The 17,421-nt window shown below is 60.3% G+C and overlaps 13 protein-coding genes across 13 annotated transcripts in view; 7 read left to right on the top strand and 6 right to left on the bottom strand.

Moving 5' to 3' along the window:
• Window positions 1-258: 258 nt before the first annotated feature.
• OT_ostta05g04880 (Multi antimicrobial extrusion protein) lies at window positions 259-1,638 on the top strand (the record flags this gene model as incomplete). Its single annotated transcript, XM_003079553.2, has 1 exon — window positions 259-1,638. One exon carries the CDS (start codon window positions 259-261, stop codon window positions 1,636-1,638), a length of 1,380 nt encoding a protein of 459 aa, XP_003079601.2.
• Window positions 1,639-1,803: 165 nt separating this feature from the next.
• Window positions 1,804-4,786, top strand: OT_ostta05g04870 (P-loop containing nucleoside triphosphate hydrolase; the record flags this gene model as incomplete). Its single annotated transcript, XM_022984381.1, has 2 exons — window positions 1,804-2,905; window positions 2,946-4,786. 2 exons carry the CDS (start codon window positions 1,804-1,806, stop codon window positions 4,784-4,786), a joined length of 2,943 nt encoding a protein of 980 aa, XP_022839118.1.
• Window positions 4,787-4,855: 69 nt separating this feature from the next.
• Window positions 4,856-5,572, top strand: OT_ostta05g04860 (unnamed product; the record flags this gene model as incomplete). Its single annotated transcript, XM_003079551.1, has 1 exon — window positions 4,856-5,572. The coding sequence occupies one exon, from the start codon at window positions 4,856-4,858 to the stop codon at window positions 5,570-5,572; it is 717 nt and encodes a 238-aa protein (XP_003079599.1).
• A 202-nt stretch (window positions 5,573-5,774) lies between these two features.
• OT_ostta05g04850 (Rhodanese-like domain) lies at window positions 5,775-6,359 on the top strand (the record flags this gene model as incomplete). The annotated part of the gene is made up of 1 exon (XM_003079550.1): window positions 5,775-6,359. The coding sequence occupies one exon, from the start codon at window positions 5,775-5,777 to the stop codon at window positions 6,357-6,359; it is 585 nt and encodes a 194-aa protein (XP_003079598.1).
• A 60-nt stretch (window positions 6,360-6,419) lies between these two features.
• On the bottom strand, window positions 6,420-7,295 carry OT_ostta05g04840 (Methyltransferase domain; the record flags this gene model as incomplete). The annotated part of the gene is made up of 1 exon (XM_003079549.1): window positions 6,420-7,295. One exon carries the CDS (start codon window positions 7,293-7,295, stop codon window positions 6,420-6,422), a length of 876 nt encoding a protein of 291 aa, XP_003079597.1.
• A 150-nt stretch (window positions 7,296-7,445) lies between these two features.
• On the top strand, window positions 7,446-9,029 carry OT_ostta05g04830 (unnamed product; the record flags this gene model as incomplete). The annotated part of the gene is made up of 1 exon (XM_003079548.1): window positions 7,446-9,029. The coding sequence occupies one exon, from the start codon at window positions 7,446-7,448 to the stop codon at window positions 9,027-9,029; it is 1,584 nt and encodes a 527-aa protein (XP_003079596.1).
• Window positions 9,030-9,105: 76 nt separating this feature from the next.
• OT_ostta05g04820 (TRAM/LAG1/CLN8 homology domain) lies at window positions 9,106-9,909 on the bottom strand (the record flags this gene model as incomplete). Its single annotated transcript, XM_003079547.1, has 1 exon — window positions 9,106-9,909. The coding sequence occupies one exon, from the start codon at window positions 9,907-9,909 to the stop codon at window positions 9,106-9,108; it is 804 nt and encodes a 267-aa protein (XP_003079595.1).
• An 84-nt stretch (window positions 9,910-9,993) lies between these two features.
• OT_ostta05g04810 (MAGE protein) lies at window positions 9,994-10,962 on the bottom strand (the record flags this gene model as incomplete). Its single annotated transcript, XM_003079546.2, has 1 exon — window positions 9,994-10,962. The coding sequence occupies one exon, from the start codon at window positions 10,960-10,962 to the stop codon at window positions 9,994-9,996; it is 969 nt and encodes a 322-aa protein (XP_003079594.2).
• Window positions 10,963-11,188: 226 nt separating this feature from the next.
• On the top strand, window positions 11,189-12,520 carry OT_ostta05g04800 (Translation elongation/initiation factor/Ribosomal, beta-barrel; the record flags this gene model as incomplete). Its single annotated transcript, XM_003079545.2, has 1 exon — window positions 11,189-12,520. The coding sequence occupies one exon, from the start codon at window positions 11,189-11,191 to the stop codon at window positions 12,518-12,520; it is 1,332 nt and encodes a 443-aa protein (XP_003079593.2).
• A 97-nt stretch (window positions 12,521-12,617) lies between these two features.
• On the bottom strand, window positions 12,618-13,112 carry OT_ostta05g04790 (Rubredoxin-type fold; the record flags this gene model as incomplete). Its single annotated transcript, XM_003079544.2, has 1 exon — window positions 12,618-13,112. The coding sequence occupies one exon, from the start codon at window positions 13,110-13,112 to the stop codon at window positions 12,618-12,620; it is 495 nt and encodes a 164-aa protein (XP_003079592.2).
• Window positions 13,113-13,799: 687 nt separating this feature from the next.
• On the top strand, window positions 13,800-15,086 carry OT_ostta05g04780 (Major facilitator superfamily domain, general substrate transporter; the record flags this gene model as incomplete). Its single annotated transcript, XM_022984380.1, has 1 exon — window positions 13,800-15,086. The coding sequence occupies one exon, from the start codon at window positions 13,800-13,802 to the stop codon at window positions 15,084-15,086; it is 1,287 nt and encodes a 428-aa protein (XP_022839117.1).
• Window positions 15,087-15,483: 397 nt separating this feature from the next.
• OT_ostta05g04770 (UAA transporter) lies at window positions 15,484-16,912 on the bottom strand (the record flags this gene model as incomplete). The annotated part of the gene is made up of 2 exons (XM_022984379.1): window positions 15,484-16,477; window positions 16,722-16,912. The coding sequence occupies 2 exons, from the start codon at window positions 16,910-16,912 to the stop codon at window positions 15,484-15,486; spliced, it is 1,185 nt and encodes a 394-aa protein (XP_022839116.1).
• A 259-nt stretch (window positions 16,913-17,171) lies between these two features.
• Window positions 17,172-17,421, bottom strand: part of OT_ostta05g04760 (unnamed product) — a gene marked incomplete at both ends in the record, with an annotated part of 561 nt that continues 311 nt past the window's right edge. The window contains one exon of the mRNA XM_022984378.1: window positions 17,172-17,421. This exon is cut by the window's right edge and continues 124 nt beyond it. Coding sequence (XP_022839115.1) covers window positions 17,172-17,421 — 250 coding nt within the window.

The following is a 17,421-nucleotide window of genomic DNA, read 5'->3' as shown; positions in this document are numbered from 1 at the left end:
GACGGCGCGGTCGAGGGCATCGCTCGACCGCGATGGAGGACCCGAGCGCGGGCGACGGACGACGACGCGCGCGGGGGCGATGTGGGATGGTTCAGGGCGACCCGGGGGGGTGGGGGGGGGTCGATATCGCGCGCGGCGACGATCGCGCGCGCGGGTCCGCGCGCGCGCGATGGAGGACGACGGGGGCTGAGAGGCGATTGGACGACGCGGCGCGCGGAGACGGACGCGGCGTCCGCGTCCGAGACGACGCTGAACCCGATGAGAGAGATGAAACTGCTCGGTATGTTTTGCGCGCCGTTGTTGGCGTCGAATTTGATATCGCCGCTGCTGACGATGACGGATACGGCGTTCGTGGGGCGGTGCGCGGGGGAGGCGAGCGCGGTTTCGCTCGCGGCGCTCGGAGTGTCGACGCCCCTGACGGATTACACGGTGTCGCTCTTCGCGTTCATCACCGCAGGGCTGACGTCTATCGTGAGTCGAGGCGTGGCGAGTGGAGAGAACGAGGACGAGCTGAACGGTAAGGTGTATGGAGCGCTCTTCATCGCCTTTGTGAGCTCAATCGCCGTGGGGGCCTTGCTCGTCACTCGGGCAGAGTCGTTATTAGATTTATTAAGCGTCACGGGAGAGGTGAAGCCAATCGCGGCGCAGTACACTCGAATTCGAGGATTGGCGATGCCCGCCGCGTTCATGACGGCGTCCCTCTACGCCACTCTGGTGGCGAGGAAGGATACCATCGGGCCGCTGATGTGCGTCGCGCTCGCGGCGGTTGTGAACTTTGTGGGTGATTATTTCATGGTGGCCGTGTTTAATACCGGTGCTGCGGGCGCGGCGTGGGCGACAACGGCGTCGTTGTACACTGGACTCATCGCGATCACGGTCATTCTCCGGCGACGCGGGTTGTCAAACTTTCCGCCAAAGCAAAATTTCGGAGACGGTTCGGTTCCATTTTTTCGCGCGATGATTCCGACGAAGGCGCAGGTGGCGCCCGTGATGGCGTTCTTCGGCCCCATCACATTCTTGGTGGCGGCTCTACTGGCGATTTACACCTCGCAGATTCTCCAGGCGAATTCGCTCGGAGTAACGGTGTCCGCCGCGCACAGAATCGCTGCGACGCTCTTCTCGCTGACCGTTCTGTGCGGTGATCCCTTGGTGCAAGCCGGCCAGGCGTTCATGCCAGAGCACTTCATCAAGCCGTCCAGGGCGGACGCTCGGAAGATGGCGATGATACTATTCCAGTTCGGTCTCTTTACGGCGGCTGTCTGCTCGTCTTGTTTTGCCGCCTTTTGCTATCTCGGCGCTGGCGTCTTCACCACAGACGCCACCGTCATCGCCTCCCTTCACAGGGTCGTGCTTCCGATGTCTAGCGCCGTCGTGGCTAATATCCTGTCCAAGTCGCTCTACGGCGTCATGGTCGCCGCGCGCGCGCTCAATTTCCTCGCCGGTCTCACCGGTCTCGGACTCCTCGGTTTCGGTTTCGCCATGCGTTACCTCAACTCGCACGTCTTCGGGCACGCCAAGTATTCGTACATCTGGTGGATCACCGCCGCGTACTACGGCCTCGCCGTGCTCGTGATATTCGCCAGGATCAACGGGATCGGGTTCAAGAGCATCCTGCGAGACGATGCCCCCCTTCGCTGAGTATTCATCGTGTACACTCGTTTGTAAAATGCGGTCGCGCGCTCCAAAGCAGGCACCCATCACCCGTCGCGTCACACGTCGCGTCGCGATCGAGGGTTGACAAAGTGACGACGCGCCCAACCGTCCGCGTTCGCCGTCGCGCCGTCACCGCGCGTCGATCCCGCGATGGTGGCCTCGACGACGTCCTATCGCTGCCTCGCGTGCGCGTGCGACGTCCCGTCGGCTGAGCGATCGATGCACGAGCGAGGGAGAGAACACGCGAATAATTCAATCCGACGTGGGAACTCGCACGATTGGTGCGACGTGTGCGCGTGCCGCGTCCACGCGACCGTGCGATTCACGCACGAGCGAGGGAAGAAGCACGTGAAAAACGTGGAGAAAATGGAATCGGGTCGCCCGTATCGGTGCGACGTGTGCGCGTGCGACGTCCCGGGAGACAGGCTGGAGCACGAGCGCGGGACCGAGCACAGGGCGAACGCGCTTCGAGCGGCGCAGGCGTCGGCGGAGAGGAGTGAGTCGTGGCGCGCATCGCTTAGTCCGAGCTCGATTACGATGGATGCGTCGACGAAGGTTGCGCTCGTGCTCAAGGGGGTGCCTCACGGGGAGAGTCAACACGTCTTCGTTGACGCGCTCCCGGGCGACGGGAGGGCGAGAACGATGATGCACTCGCTCTCGCGGGACGTGATAGTTGACGTCGGCGTAGATGGGACGATCGTCTTCGAGAACACGATACGATTTCGAGACGGTTGGTACAAAGATCTCCCGGACGGTGTCTACGGGCTCAGAGTCCTGCTGCTGTACGGAGCGTTAGACGACGACGAGAGCAATCATAGAAGCGTGATGATGACACTGAGCGTCCACGTGCAGAGTTGCGACGAGACTCGGAAAATTGAGAGGAAAATACTCGAGCCGACGCGCCCGTATGCACACGCTCGGGTGAAATTAGGTACTCCAGATCCAGAAATGGTCATCAAACCGCCGCCATCTCGAGCCGTGCAGTCAGCCGCGACAAAGTTCACGTGGCCTAAGCCGCTCAGTAAACCGGATAACCACGTTCGCGCGGCCGTCAAAGGGATCGACCCCGCTTCGAAAGATCTGGTCGAGCTCATCGATGACGCCCGTAAACATCTGTCGAAAACGAACTACTCCCAATTTTTTCGTACACTTCTGATGATGGAAGAGATACAAATGGACACGAACATGCGGGTCTACGACATGGAGAACGTCCTTCTCGAGCCGTGCAAGGGAAAATCAAAGTCGACATTCCGCATCCTTGTGCCCCGGTCTTTCCGAATCACGACCCTCAGTGCTACGTGGGGATCGGATTTTAGTCACGATGAAGACTACCGAGAACGTTTTCCGAGGTGAGGTTGACTTTGTGGAGGCAGAACACTGCGTGGTACGATTCGCCAACGACATCACAAAGCACGCTATGCAAGGCACAGCGGTAAATGTGCGATTTGAACTTGCTCGCTCCGCAATCGAGCTTCTGCATGGTGCCATCAGAGAGTCGTTACGGCGTCCTTCGTACGAATCTTTCCTGCTTCCGTCCACACTTCCAAGTCACTCGCTTCCAACCGGTGACGAAGATCGCGGATCGATCCAAGGAACGAATGGAGTCACTGAAGCGAAAATCTTGAATCGTCACCTCAACGATGAGCAACAACTCGCAGTGAGGTCTGCGCTGGCCATGCGGACGAACGCTCCTTTCATAATCTTTGGTCCGCCTGGTACCGGGAAAACGACCACGGTGGTCGAGATCGCGGCTCAGATGTATCGAGCGGGCGAGCGCGTCTTAATTATGGCACCGAGTAATGCCGCGTGCGATTTGTTCATGTCCCGAGTTATCAACGAGGGCGGTGTCCCAAAGAGCGCTGCCTATAGGGTGTACAATTTCACTCGAGCGCTTGAATCAGTGCCTGCTTCACTGTTAGACATATCAAACTACGACAAGAACGAGAAGAACTTCACCTCTCCTACGGTCAAACGCTTGTCTGAGGCAAAGATTGTGGCGATGACGCCGCTGTGCGCTCAACGATTGACGAGGGTGTACCGAGACGTCGTCAGTTACGGCGAAGGAGGGAAAAAAAAGGAGTACGTGCTCTCTCCTGAAAATAGGTTCCGAAACGTCATCGTGGACGAAGCTGGGCACGCTTCTGAGCCGGAGATACTGGCTGCCATTGTAAACGTGTTGGATCCCGCCCATGGTCGGCTCATTCTCGCGGGCGACGCCAGACAGCTCGGCCCACTCGTGCAATGCAACAAGGCGAAGGCGTTAGAAATCAGCATGCTTGAAAGACTCTGTCTACCGCCTGCAGAGTATGCGCAAACACCGTACAGCGTTCGCGAAGACGGTACTTTCGAACCGAGTCGAGTGTGTATGCTGACGAAGAACTACCGCTCTCACGCGAGCATCATCGAGATTGTGTCGAAACGCTTTTACTTTGGCAAACTGTCGACGCATGCCGAAGTGACTCGCACGCACACGTTCAAGGGATGGGACGAGCTACCGAATCCAACATTTCCCGTTGTTTTTCACGGGGTCTCGGGCGAAGAAATGCGCGAGGCGTCGTCACCGTCGTTTTTCAATCCAGACGAAATATTGGTTGCCGGCGACTGGATTTCCAAGATTCTTGCACATCGAGGCACCGGAGTCACCGAACGAGACATCGCCGTCGTTACGCCTTACCACCGGCAAAAATTGAAGATGAAGAAACATTTAGAGGGGAAAAACATATCCGGAGTCACCGTGGGTTCGACCGAATTGCTGCAAGGACAAGAGTTTAGCGTGGTCGTCATCACGTGCACTCGTTCGGACGTGTCTCATTTGTCTTTTGACATCCACCATCGACTTGGGTTCATGGCGAATCCGAAGCGGTACAACGTCGCCATTACGCGTGCGAAATCACTCTTGATCGTCATTGGGAATCCGTTTCTACTCGCGCACTGCGAGGAATGGCGCGCTTTGATCGACTATTGTAGAATGAACGACTCTTACACTGGGATCGACTTCAATGGAAAGCCGAGCGACGACTACTTAGGCAGTGACGAAGCCATCGCGGATGTTCTTGACGAAGTCGATCGCGTTCGAGCCGAACGCGACGAGGATGCGTCGTACGAACGCATCGATCCTCGCGATCACGATTAGTGCTTTCTTTTGTAACATATCTGTACCAGTACGCGACGAGCTCTGCGTCACTCTGCGACTCATATCAAAATGCGCGCGACGACGTGCGCGTTCGCGCTCGATCGCACATCGGTACGAACGAACGCCGGCGCGTCGACGTCGAGATCGAATCGAGCGGTTCCGCCGCGGTCGTCGACCAGTCCACGCTCTCGTCGAAGAGACTTCATCGCGCTCTCCCTCACCTTGGTCGCTCTCCGCGACGACGAGGCGAGGGCGCAGACGAACGCGCGTGCGCTCATGGAACCCGAGGGTACGATCGAGACTGGACTCACCGCGAACGCTCGAATCCGAGCGTGCCCTCGAGAGCACAACTGCGTCTCGACGTCGGCGCGAGAGAGCGATAAGTACGCTTCACCGTGGACCGCCCCGAATACGTTCCGAGACGTCAAGTCGACGGCGAACGCTCTCGTGGACGCCGTCCTGGACACGGTTGATGGGTCGAAACTGGTGCAACGCGACGATCGTAAAGATGGCACGTACTTGGGCTTCAAAGCTCCTGGTAAGCTGGGCGAAGACGTCATCGAGTTTTTTGTCAAGTCGGACGAAGTCAAGGACCGCGGGTGGGAGGGTGACGAAGGGAACGGTTCATTGATCCTCTACCGCTCCTTCGCGTTAGATGTCAAGTATGTGTATCCGTTCATGACCCCGATCGGGGACCTGGGCGAGCAAGCGAAGCGTCTCGGACGCATCAGACACGAGCTCGGCGCGCGACAGCTGGGATGTGAGTTGGTGGAATGTTTTTCATAATCATGAAAACACCCGACATCTATGAACGTTTCATAGTCCCGCAGGGGGGGTGCGGGTGATAAATTAGGGCATAGGACATTAGGCACGCATAAAGGCAAATGCAAATCGATCAAATACCACAAACAAAACAGCCGAACCGGCTTTTTCTCTTATCCAGGCGGCCGCGCGCGGGACTTCCCGCACCGCACGCTCTACGCACGACATGTCCTTCGCTCTGAGCTCCAAGACCGCGGTCCGATCGACCGCGGTGAAGTTCACCGCCGCTAAGCGCTCGAATAAGGTTTCTCGAGTCGTTCGCGCCGACGCCACCGCGGAGGCTGACATCGCCACCGCCATGGTCCCCGTGGACCAGGTGAAGGATTTCCTCGGCCGCGGCTTCGTGATCGTTGACATTCGCTCCCCGGAGGAGTGGGCGGAAGGGTCTAAGAACACGTGGAAGAAGATTTGCCTCGCCATCTTTGACGAAGAGACGGGTGAGGTTGAAATGAACCCCAGTTTCATGGCTCAAATCAAGGCGGAGTTCCCGAACACGCTGAGCCGCATCTTGCTCGTGTGCGACGACGGCACGGAGCGAAGCGAAATCGCGTGGAGAGGCATCAGCAAACGCGGTTACACCCAGTGCAAAATCATCGAGGGTGGCTCGGAGGCGTTCTTCAAGGCGTTCCCGCTCACTGCGGCGGACAAGCGCGTGTGGAAGCTCCAGGACCAACCGGGCGCCGACTTGTCCACGCTCGTCAGCGGCGTGAGCATGAACATGGATCACATCTTCCAAGACCGCAAGTACTAGACCCGTTACTTTCTCCGACGCTAGATGCTAAACACTACACTGTGCTACCGCTAAGCTAATCTACTTGTTTGTAACTTTCCATGAAAATTCTTCACCATCGCAAGAGACACACGCGCTTCGGGGTCGTTCCCTTCTAGCGACGATGAAACGATTCTTCTCGCTCAGCAAGGCGTCATCGACGACGATTCGTTTGCTCACCGGGGCAAATTCGCTCCCTAAGTGCGTCGGAACGTGCGCCAGGAGCAGTTTACACCACAAATCGTGCGAGTCCGCCTCGAGCCTTCGAGCCGCGCGCGCGAGACCGTATCCAAACTCCCCACACGGCCGCTTCCAAGCGCGCACCTCGCGAACTAAACAACACGGTGACAATACTAATATATCCCCCCACCGCGCGAAGAGTTCGATCGCTCGCCTCGAGAGGTCTCCGCACAGGTGCACTCCGCACACGACGACGACTTTTCCGCTCAGTTTGGCGTCTCGCATCATCTCATCCACCGCTTCGTCGTACGCGTCCATCTCTTTGAACGTAATCTTCTGTTCGCTCGCTAGGTGTTTCATGTTCATCCTCTTATCTCGATCCACCGCGATGACGTCGCAGTTCACGATCGACGCCGCCGCGACGCACGACGTCATCCCTTTCCCGCAGCACACGTCGAACACTCTCACGTCTCCCACCACCTCCTCCACCATCGACGTCCCGACGCGTTCGAGCTCGCGTTCGATGATCTCACACGCCCCCACGGCTTCGGTGAGCTCCTTCTTCAGCGCCTTTGACTTCACTCGCGCCCACGAAGAGTAATTGTCATCCTCTCGCAACTTTTTCACCAACCCATTCGCGTGTCGCTCGAAGAATCGTCGCAGGTGCGCGTTCACCGCCGCCGTCTCTCCGTCCGCGACGTGGTCGATCGATCGACGCGCGCGCGCGCGCGCGTCCATGCGTCGCGCGCGACCCGTCGCGGTGTCGCGCGCGTCCCGATGGCGCAGCGTCGACGCGCGCGCACTCGGTGACGCGTCGCGCCGACGATGCGCGCGACCGCGACGGCGGCGGCGGACGACGCGTCGAGAATCACCTCGTCGACGTCCGCGATGGCGTCGACGCGGGACGACGACGACGACGACGACGATGACGATGCCGACGTCAACGGTCGAGACGTTGGTGACTTTTGTCTGCGTCGAGGGACGTGGACGGAGAAGCGGAGCGATCGCACCCGGGCGTGGTCCAAACGATTCGCTCGATGGAGCGAAGATGGGACGGAGATCGAGTTCAGGGTCGACGCGAACGATGCGGCGCCGTCGTCCAAGGTGCCGTTGTCCCGAGTGCGCGGGTGCGTCGCGTCGAGCTTAAACATCGGGAAACAGTGTCCGGCGGGATGCGGGATATACATCGACGTCGAGGGGAGTAAGGAGGGGGTTTTCTTGCGATGTGAGAGCGCTTCGAGGGCGAGCGCGTTCGTCGAGGCCGTCAGGGAGGCTCGGATGCGGGGTAAGGGACGGCGAAGAGATGAGACGCCGCGGACGCCGGAACGGGCGAGCGAGGCAACCGCGGCGTCCAGGGCGTCGACGAATGGCGAAAGCAGAGCTCGGGAAACACCAAGAACGCGTGATCTCGTGAAGGAATTCGGCAATCGTGCGATGCATGTCGGCGAAGAGGCGTCAGATTCGCCAGCGGGATCGATGGACACACGCGGGCGCGTTTTGGACACGTTCGGGGCGATGGAGATCGCACTGCAGGCGAAAGACGAACTCCTAGCGGCGGAGGCTATGGGGAGATCGTCCTTAGAGGCTGCGCTGCGGTCGGAAAAAAAGTTCAGCGCGGAGTTACAAAAGAAGGTGACGTCGATGCGAGAAAGAATGGAGAGTCGCGAAAAGGAGCTGAAACTCGTGCGGGAAAATTTGGAGATGGAAAAGGCGTACGCGTCCGAGCTGAAGGATCAACTCGAGGAAGCGCTCATACGTTCGACCGAGATGGAAGACACCGCGGCGGCGGCAACGATGGAGATCGACCGGCTCGACAGAGAATTGGCGGACGCGCGGGCAACTCGAGAACGCATGGAGGAGGCACTGCTGAACGAGGCAGAGTACGTACGCCAACGCGAAGTGGAGCAGTTCCAGCGTCAGCGTCACTTGGAGACGCAGTTAAATGAAGCTAGACAATCACTGGATGAGCTCGAGATCAAACATCAAGATGAGCTCGCGGAGGTTCGACGACGATCCTCGCATGCAGTCGCAGTGGCAAACACGACAGAGCAAGAGCTACTTTTGAGTCGAGACAGATTGCTGAGTGAGCTCGCACGCATGCGTCGTGAAGGTTATGAGACGGTCCTCCTTAGCGGCGGTAAGGATTCAGCGCGGATGGGGACGACGTCGACGTCAACGACGCCGTCGCGCGCGCGCACCGTTCCCATGCCGACAACGCCTTCGAGACTCGGGCAGATTTCTCCGTCTCCACAACGCGCGAGGATGAGAGAAACGCAGGTACATCGCACCCGCGACTCTCCGAGAACTCCGCGCTCGCACGCATTGCATCCTGAACCGGAAGAGACGCCGAATCGAACTCGTCGCGCGCTCTTCAATCGAGGCGCGCAGCGGTCGCCAAGCAAACGTGTGGACGCGAGCAGAGTGATAGATAGACTCGATTCTCCAGGGACGCACGGATGTCGCGTGCAGTGATGCTGTGATAGTTGTAATAGTATGACGCTTCATCTCGTGAACGAATACAGGAATCGATGTTACATATTGCGGCGGCTCAATTTTCCTTGATCTTATCATCCTTCTTACCCCGCAGCGTCTCGATCACGCCGTCGAGCAAGAGCTTGGTCCACGTGATCTGCAGAACGTTGAAGAAGACGTTCGTGACCAAGAATCCCTTGATCATGTACGGGACCGAACTCGTGCCAGCTTGGAGCACGGCGAACGAGTCCTTGAACAGTTGAATGGAATACTTGATGAACATCACGTCTCGAACCGCGATGAATGTCAGAAGGAATATAAATTTGAAGAATAAATCCACCATCGGGTGCTTGCGCGCGAACTCGGGGTAATACTTGCCCACGTCCACGATGATAAGCGGCACGGATGAAATTTCTGTCACGCCGAGAAAGAAAGCCCCGTAGTACTGCGCGAATCCCATGTGCAGACCCGTCAGGGCCAACGCCGCCGCTAACGAATGATGCAGCAGCATCTCCGTCGAGCACAGTTTGGGGTGCCCGAACGAGATTAAGAAGTCCCAGATTTGAAACCCGCAGTTCACCAAGATCATCTCTCGCGGCTCCTGCGCGACGAGCGCGTGTAAACGCTTATACGGAGTTTCGAACCCTCTATCGAGGCTTCGCGTCCACAAGCGGTGTCCGACGACCGCGCAATACGTCAGGGGGACCAGGCACGTGAGTTCGAAGGCGAGCAGGAAGCAATCTCTTCGCATGTACTTCGGCGCTACTCTGGGAAGTAACGCACGGTTCAAGAAGAAAAAGAGGAGTGAGAGCGCGACGACGACGTTGGCGATGAAGCGCACGTCATCACTCGTGATCCCGACGCTCGGGGTGGGGGACATCGATCCGAGACGCGGCGACGACTGCGGCTCGCGCGTCTGAGAGAGGGATTATTTTACAACGCGTCGTTCGTCGAGACTCGACGGTCAATTCACCGCCACCTGCGAGCGCATGATCTCGTTCACGAACTTATCGATATTTTCGTATCCAATCATCGCCTCCGCGCCCTCGGCGAGCTCGTAGGAGTACCCCAGGGATGGGTCGTCGTGCGACGTGCGCTCTCGCAGGAAGACTCGGCGCTTTACGAGACTCTGAAGCAGCGCGTCGACGCTACCCAATTCAGCGTGCGTCTCGCGCACGTCGTCGTTGATCCCAAGAACCTTGAGCTGTTCGAACAGAGCGTCCTCACGGATGCACCCGCTCGAGATTTGAATCAGAGCCGCGACGACGAGCGTGAATCCGCGCGCCGGCGCCGACTTTGGATCGTCCACAAACTTTCTACGCATTTGCGCCGGTAAAACGCTCCTCAAGGCGAAGCACTTTGCCGGCGCCGTGTTCGCCTGCTCCAGCGTCTTCGCTGGCTTCTTATTCTTACTCTGCGCCCGCGAACACTCCACCATTTCGTACCCAAAAATCTCCAAAAATTTCTTTTGCGCCAGCGCCACGATGTACGACCCAGCGCGCGCGCGTCCGCCCGCCCCCCCGATCGCCGACATCGCGTCCGAGATCTTCGTCCGCTGAATCGGCGCCCCTTGGTCGCGATGCGATGCAAACAGCACGTACCGCATCACCTCGCTCGTGAGTCTATCGCGCTCCTCCGCCGAGAGGTGCTCCGCGCGGTTTCCGAGCGCCCCCGACGCCTCCTCCGCCCGCTGCGTGTACCTCTGCGACAGTTCCCCAACGTCCGCGTCTCGCACCCCGACGTACGCCGAGTTCGACGCCGGGGCCCGGTCCACGTCGTCCGCACCGTCGTCGTCCATCCCTCCCGTCGTCGCCGTCACCGCCGTCGTCTTCGCGCGCTTCGTCACCCCCGAGTCGCTCGCGCGCGCGCGATTGTCCGCGTCCGCGGTCTCCTCGGCGCGCGCGCGCGATCGTCGCGCCGTCGCGGTCGCCATCGCGTCGTCCCGCGCGGGGTGGGATTTGAAATCATCCATCCGTCGGTGGGGACGTCTCGCACACGCGGGTGTCGATGCGTCGATCACACACACCCGAGCGGCGCCGAGACGTCGATCACACACACCCGGGTGTCGCTTACCGCCCGCGTCGCCCCCGCGCGCCGCGACGGCGCGCCACGCACACGCGCGCGCGCGACGACGGAAGCGCGTCGAGCGATCGCGCGCGATGCAGCGAGCGCGACGCCGCGCCGCGTGCGCGCTCGCGCGATGGACGCGAGGGACGATCGGGGAGATGACGGCGACGACGCCGGGGACGACGACGACGACGACGACGCGCGGCATCGCGACGTCGTCGGCGCGAACGCGCGCGGCGTACGATATCAACACGCGAACGAAACCGCACTTAAACGTGGGAACGATCGGACACGTCGATCACGGGAAGACGACGCTGACGGCGGCGATCACGAAGGTCATGGCGGAGGCTGGCGGGGCGAAGGAGATCGCGTTCGACGCGATCGATAAAGCTCCGGAGGAGAAGGCGAGAGGAATCACGATCTCTACCTCGCACGTGGAGTACGAGACGGAAAAGAGACACTACGCGCACGTTGATTGCCCGGGACACGCGGATTACGTGAAGAACATGATCACGGGGGCGGCGCAAATGGATGGAGGGATCCTCGTCGTGAGCGCGGCGGATGGACCGATGCCGCAGACGCGAGAACACATTTTGCTCGCGCGACAAGTCGGCGTTCCGTCTCTCGTGGTGTTCATGAACAAGGTGGACATGGTGGACGACGAGGAGCTGGTGGAGTTGGTCGAGATGGAGCTTCGCGAGTTGTTGAGCTTTTACCAGTTTCCGGGCGACGACATTCCCATCATCAAGGGATCGGCTTTGCACGCGTTAAAGGGAACGGAAGACAAGATTGGGAAGGAAAAGATCTTCGAACTCATGAAGGCCATCGATGAGTACATTCCCGAGCCCAAGCGGGCGTTGGATAAGCCCTTCTCCATGCCGGTCGAGGACGTGTTTAGCATTCAAGGTCGCGGCACCGTCGCCACGGGTCGCGTGGAACAAGGCATCGTTCGTACGGGTGACGAAGTCGACGTCGTCGGTATCACGGCGACAAAGAAGACCACCGTCACTGGCGTCGAAATGTTCAAGAAGACGCTCAACGAGGGTCAAGCCGGAGACAACTGTGGATTGCTCCTCCGCGGCTTGAAGCGAGAAGACGTCTTGCGCGGTCAAGTGCTGTGCAAGCCGGGATCGATCAAGCCCCACAGTAAGTTCGAGGCCGAGATTTACGTTCTTAAGAAGGAAGAAGGCGGTCGTCACACGCCGTTCTTCTCCAACTACCGCCCGCAATTCTTTATGCGAACCGCGGATATTACAGGGAACATCACCCTTCCGGAGGGTACCGAGATGGTCATGCCGGGCGACAACGTCACCGCCGTATTCGAGCTCATCACCCCGATCGCGATGGAACCCGGTCTTCGCTTCGCCCTTCGTGAAGGTGGTCGTACCGTCGGCGCCGGCGTCGTGTCCAAGGTTCTCAACTAGCGCGGCGGCCCTACGTCGTCGACGCGATTTTAGCGCGTAAAATAAAACGGCGGTTTTAATACCATGACAACGTGAATCCTAAATCAACTGTACGAATCTAGAACCATCGCCCGCGCTTTTGATCCTGTTCCTTCTGCGCATCCATCATCTTTTTCTTGAGCGCTTCTCGTCCCGAGCCGCGCGCGGCGCTCTTCTCCGCCGCCGCGCGTTTCGCTCGGAACGCCTCCTTATTCGCCTTCTTCTGCGCCAAGAGCGACCCCCCGCCTTGCGGTTTGAATCGGTTCTTCCCGACGTTACACGTCGGACACCTGTACGAATTCGGAAGCTTCTTAAAGTCCCCGCCCGTGTACACGTACCCGCAGTCGATGCACAGGTACGGCGTGCGATCGACGACGCCACCGGACCCCCCGGGTGTCGTCTTCTTGCCAAAATTCAAAAACGCTCGCGTCGTCGTCGTCGTCGTCGTTCGCGCGCGTCGTCCACGGCTCTCCATCGCGCGCGCGGTCGCGCCCTCAGCGCCTCGCGCACCGCCTCGCGAGAACGTCGACGCGCGCGCGCGCATCGTCCACGTCGACGTCGACGCCATCGCCATCGCGCGTCGGCCTCTGGCGGGCGTGCGCGCCCGTATTCGGGGACGCACACACCCATGTGTGGGCATCCATCGCGGACGTGCGTATCGACGAGTACTGACTCGCGACGACCCCCTCGAGCGAACCGTCGCCGTGTCCGTATTTGGGGACGCACACACCCGTGTGCGGGCATCCATCGCGGACGTCCGTATCGACCAGTACTGACTCGCGACGACCCCCTCGAGCGAACCGTCGCCGTGTCCGTCCCGGGCGTCGCACGAGGGATCGATGATTTCGAAATCACCGATCGCGTCGACGGCGGCCCGCGCGTGGGCGTCGTCCCCGCACACGCGCGCGCGCACGCACGCACGCACGTCCAGAACACCGTCGGCGCGCGCGCACACGGAGCGAGGCGCGTAAACGGAGCGACACACGGGATGATCGCCGCGATCGCGCGAACGTCGACGGTCGCGGCGGCGCGAGGGACGACGCGATCGCGCACGAGCGATGGACGCGTCGGTGCGCTGAAGCCGACGACGGTGACGCGACGAACGACGGTTGTCGTGAAGGCTGCGTCGGCGGTGCGCGATGCGCGGGTGATCGCTGGGAAGAGAGTCGTCGCGCAGAAGACGCGACGCGTGGCGCGCCGCGCGGGCGGCGGAGCGATCGAGATCAATCCGAACGACCCGCCGGAGGAAGAGATCTTCGATATGTCCGAGGGAGGGCAGAAGAAGCGCTGGGGGATGGTGTTCGCGCTGTTCGTCGCGTTCGTGCTGTGTAACCTTGACAAGGTGAACATGTCCGTGGCGATCGTGCCCATGGCGGAGTCGTTCGGGTGGACGGCGACGCAAAAGGGTTTAGTCGCCTCTGCCTTTTTCTGGGGTTACTCGTTCACGCAGATCCCGGGAGGTTGGCTGGCGAGCAAGTACGGCGGTAAGTCCGTTTTATTCTGGGGGGTTGTCCTCTGGTCGTTCGGTACGCTCATCGCGCCGTGGTGCGCGGCGCTCGGCATGCCGTGGCTCCTCGCCTCGAGGTTCTTGGTCGGCCTCGGCGAGGGCGTCGCGCCGTCCGCCGCCACGGGCGTTTTGGCCAAGGGCGTGCCGCCGAGCCAGCGCTCCAAGGCTGTGACGACTGCGTTCGGTGGTCTCGACGTAGGTTCGCTCACCGGTCTGCTCATCGCGCCGCCGATCATCTTCTACCTCGGTGGCTGGGCCGCCGTCTTCTACCTCTTCGGCGTTCTCGGTTTCATCTGGGGCGCCTGGTGGTTCGCGTCCTTCATGAACGACTCCTCCACTGACATGAAGGAAGCGCCGCTTGCCGCGGGCGCGAAGAAGGGTCTCTCCATCCCGTGGGCCGCCTTCTTCCGCAATCCGCAATTCTGGGCGCTCACCGTCGCGCACTTCACGTGGAACTACTTTTCCTACGGCTTGCTCGCGTGGTTGCCCTCCTTCTTGGCGAGCGCCATGGGCGTGACTTTGTCCAAGTCTTCCTTCCTCTCCATCCTTCCGTACTTATCTACCGTCATCGTGACGGCCACCATCGCCCCGCTCGCGGGCAAGCTTGAGGCGGACAAGACGCTCACGCGCACGCAAATCCGCAAGGGTTCCCAAACGCTCTGCTTCGGCGTCGGCGCCGTCATGCTCACCGCTATTGGCTTGATCGTGAACGCCACGCCGGTCGCGGCGGTGACCAACCAAACTATCGCCATTGTGATTGGTCTCCTCTCTGTCACGTTCGGCTTCGCCGCGTTCATCCGTACTGGTTTGTTCTGCGGGCACCAAGACCTCTCGCCGAAGTACGCGTCCATCATGTTGGGCGTGACCAACACGGCGGCGGCGATCGCGTCCACGCTCTCCACCTTCTTCACCGGTCTCTTCTTGTCCATGACCGGTGGTAACTGGGCCTACTCCCTCTTCTTCCCGATCGCGGTGCTCCAGTTGGTGTCCGTGTTCGTCTTTTTGATTTGGAAGTCTGATCCCGTCGACTTTGACGCGTGAGCTTTCAACGCTTGACCGGCATTTTCCAATACAATATTCATTCCTTTCGTTTTTGGCTGAAAACCACCGTAGAGTGGTCATAGCGTGGTCACGCTCACACGAGCGTGTCATCTAGAACATTGCACTTCTTATGCAGAGCTTGCAATCACAACTATCCGTAAATATTTAATCGTCGTTCGTTCATTCGCGCCGCGACGCGTCGAACGAGGCGCTCGGCGGGAGGTGTTTTATACGGAAGTTAAGATAATATTTGCAATCGAAAGACCGCGAACGAATAACTATAGGTTCGTGTTCAACCGTGCGGTCGTCAACCTCTCGACGCGTGCTAAACGAGTCGAGGGCGCTCGATGAAAAACACCGACCTTGCCCCAAAGAATGATCAACAAAGTCGCGCCTCTTACGCCTTGGCGGCGGCCTTGGCGGCGTTCTTTTGTTGCTTGAGGTAGAAGGTGTACACCGTGGAGATGACGACGGCGGCAAAGCCGGCGATGTACTTCCAGTTAAGTTCCTTCGGGAAGAGCATGAAAGAAATGACGATGGAGAGCACCTTACGGAGCGACTTCACGATCTCAGCCTCGGTGGCGCCGAAGTACTTGATGAGGGAGAGAATGAAGGACACGGAAGAGTAGCCCATGACGGAGAACGCCATGATCAGCGGGACCACTTGCGGGTTCGCTTGGGAGAAAGCGAGCGCCGGCGCGAGGCCACCGGAGGCGATGAGCGGCACGAGGCCGTACGCGGTGCCGATGAGGGACGCGTAGCAGAGAACCTCTTGCGTCGTCGACGGGGTCTCGCATCGGAAGAAGTTCTTCTCTTCAAAGTTGGCGCAGATCGCGTCGACGCACAAGGCACCGGCAATGAGCGCAACACCGATCGGGGCGAAGGTCGGGGAGGACGCAACGTCACCGAGCGTGAAGAGGATGATACCGGCGACGAGAATAGCCGCGGACAACCACTCCTTCCAGTTGTACTTCTTGCCGACGATCAAGACGGAGAACGCCATGACTGGAATAATCTTCGCGGACTTGAACACGATACGCGTGGCATAGTTCAAGTACGAAAGAGCGTAGTTGGTCATCGCCATGCCACCGTAGGTGTACACGGAGAGGATACCGTAGTTCTTCCACGTGCCCTTGCGCGTGTCGTTCGTGAGCTTCATCTCGAGCGCGCCGCACAAAAAGTACGTAAACGTCGTCAACACGGTCATCCAGGCGGAGAACTTGAAACCCGGGATGCGGAACACACCTTCTTGGAGCGCCGCGAAGCCGAGCGCGGAACCGAGAGAACCAGCCGCGAGGATGGCGAAGGAGATGCCTTCATTCTCCGGGAGGGTCAAACCGAACACCTTCTTCGGTTCCCCCGGGGCAGCCTTGGCGACGCCGCCAGCCTTACTGCGATCGTACAATCACACCAAAATTCGTCAGTCATCGTGATCACCAAACATCCACCCCGTGCGCGCGATCCAACGACACCGCGCGTCCGACCCGCGCGCGCGCGTCCGCGATCGCGCGAAACCCTCGCGCCGTCGCCGCCGCGTCGCCCGTCCATCCCTCATCCACCCCACGCGCGATCCCCGTCGACCGTCATCTCACGCGCGCCATCACCGCGTTCGCCATCGCGCATCACCGCACGCACGTCACCACCGTCCGTCGCTCACGCGTCGTCGCGACGACGGATGCCATGCGCACCGCCGCGCCGCCGCCGACGATCGCCGATCGCTTCGCCGTGAATTTCGCCACCACCGCGCTCGACGGCCGTCGCGTCGCGGTCGATCGCGCCGCCACCGAGGCGTGCGCCGTCGTCGGTGCGCGCGCCGTGAGCATCATTCTCCGCGTCGCGCGTGTGCGGCGTCGCCCGCGATCGATCGAACGGTCGCTCGATCGGATCATCTTCCAACCGAGGCGGGGGCCGTCGAGGCCGCGGGAGGTCCGTCGGACTGTTCGCCCACACGACGTCGCGCCCATCACCGGCACGCGCGTGCGTTAGGGTTGAGACGGGCGTCCGGTCGCGCGTACGCGCCGTGTGTCCGGCCATCGACGGCGTTTTCCACGGGCGACTTTCCATCAAAACGGGCAAATCTAGGGTTTAGTTGACGACGGCGAAAGTGTGCGTGCCGAGACGGCGTCGACGTGATTCGGTGTCACACCTTTGAGCGCGCGTGTGCGTCGAGTGAGACCCGCGCGCGAGCGAACGCGTCGGTCGAGACGCGGGCGTGGTCGAGACGCGCGCCGCGCGCGACGGGTCGGCGTGCGCACGCGCCCGGCGCGGCGTCGACGGCGTCTCGATCGCGACCGCATCGTTCGCGACGTCGAGCGTCGGGCGATGGCCGCGCGCG

This window comes from Ostreococcus tauri (assembly GCF_000214015.3).
Source record: "Ostreococcus tauri WGS project CAID00000000 data, contig chromosome 05, whole genome shotgun sequence".
NCBI classification, from domain to species: domain Eukaryota; kingdom Viridiplantae; phylum Chlorophyta; class Mamiellophyceae; order Mamiellales; family Bathycoccaceae; genus Ostreococcus; species Ostreococcus tauri.
This window is presented reverse-complemented; position numbering and strand designations above follow the sequence as displayed.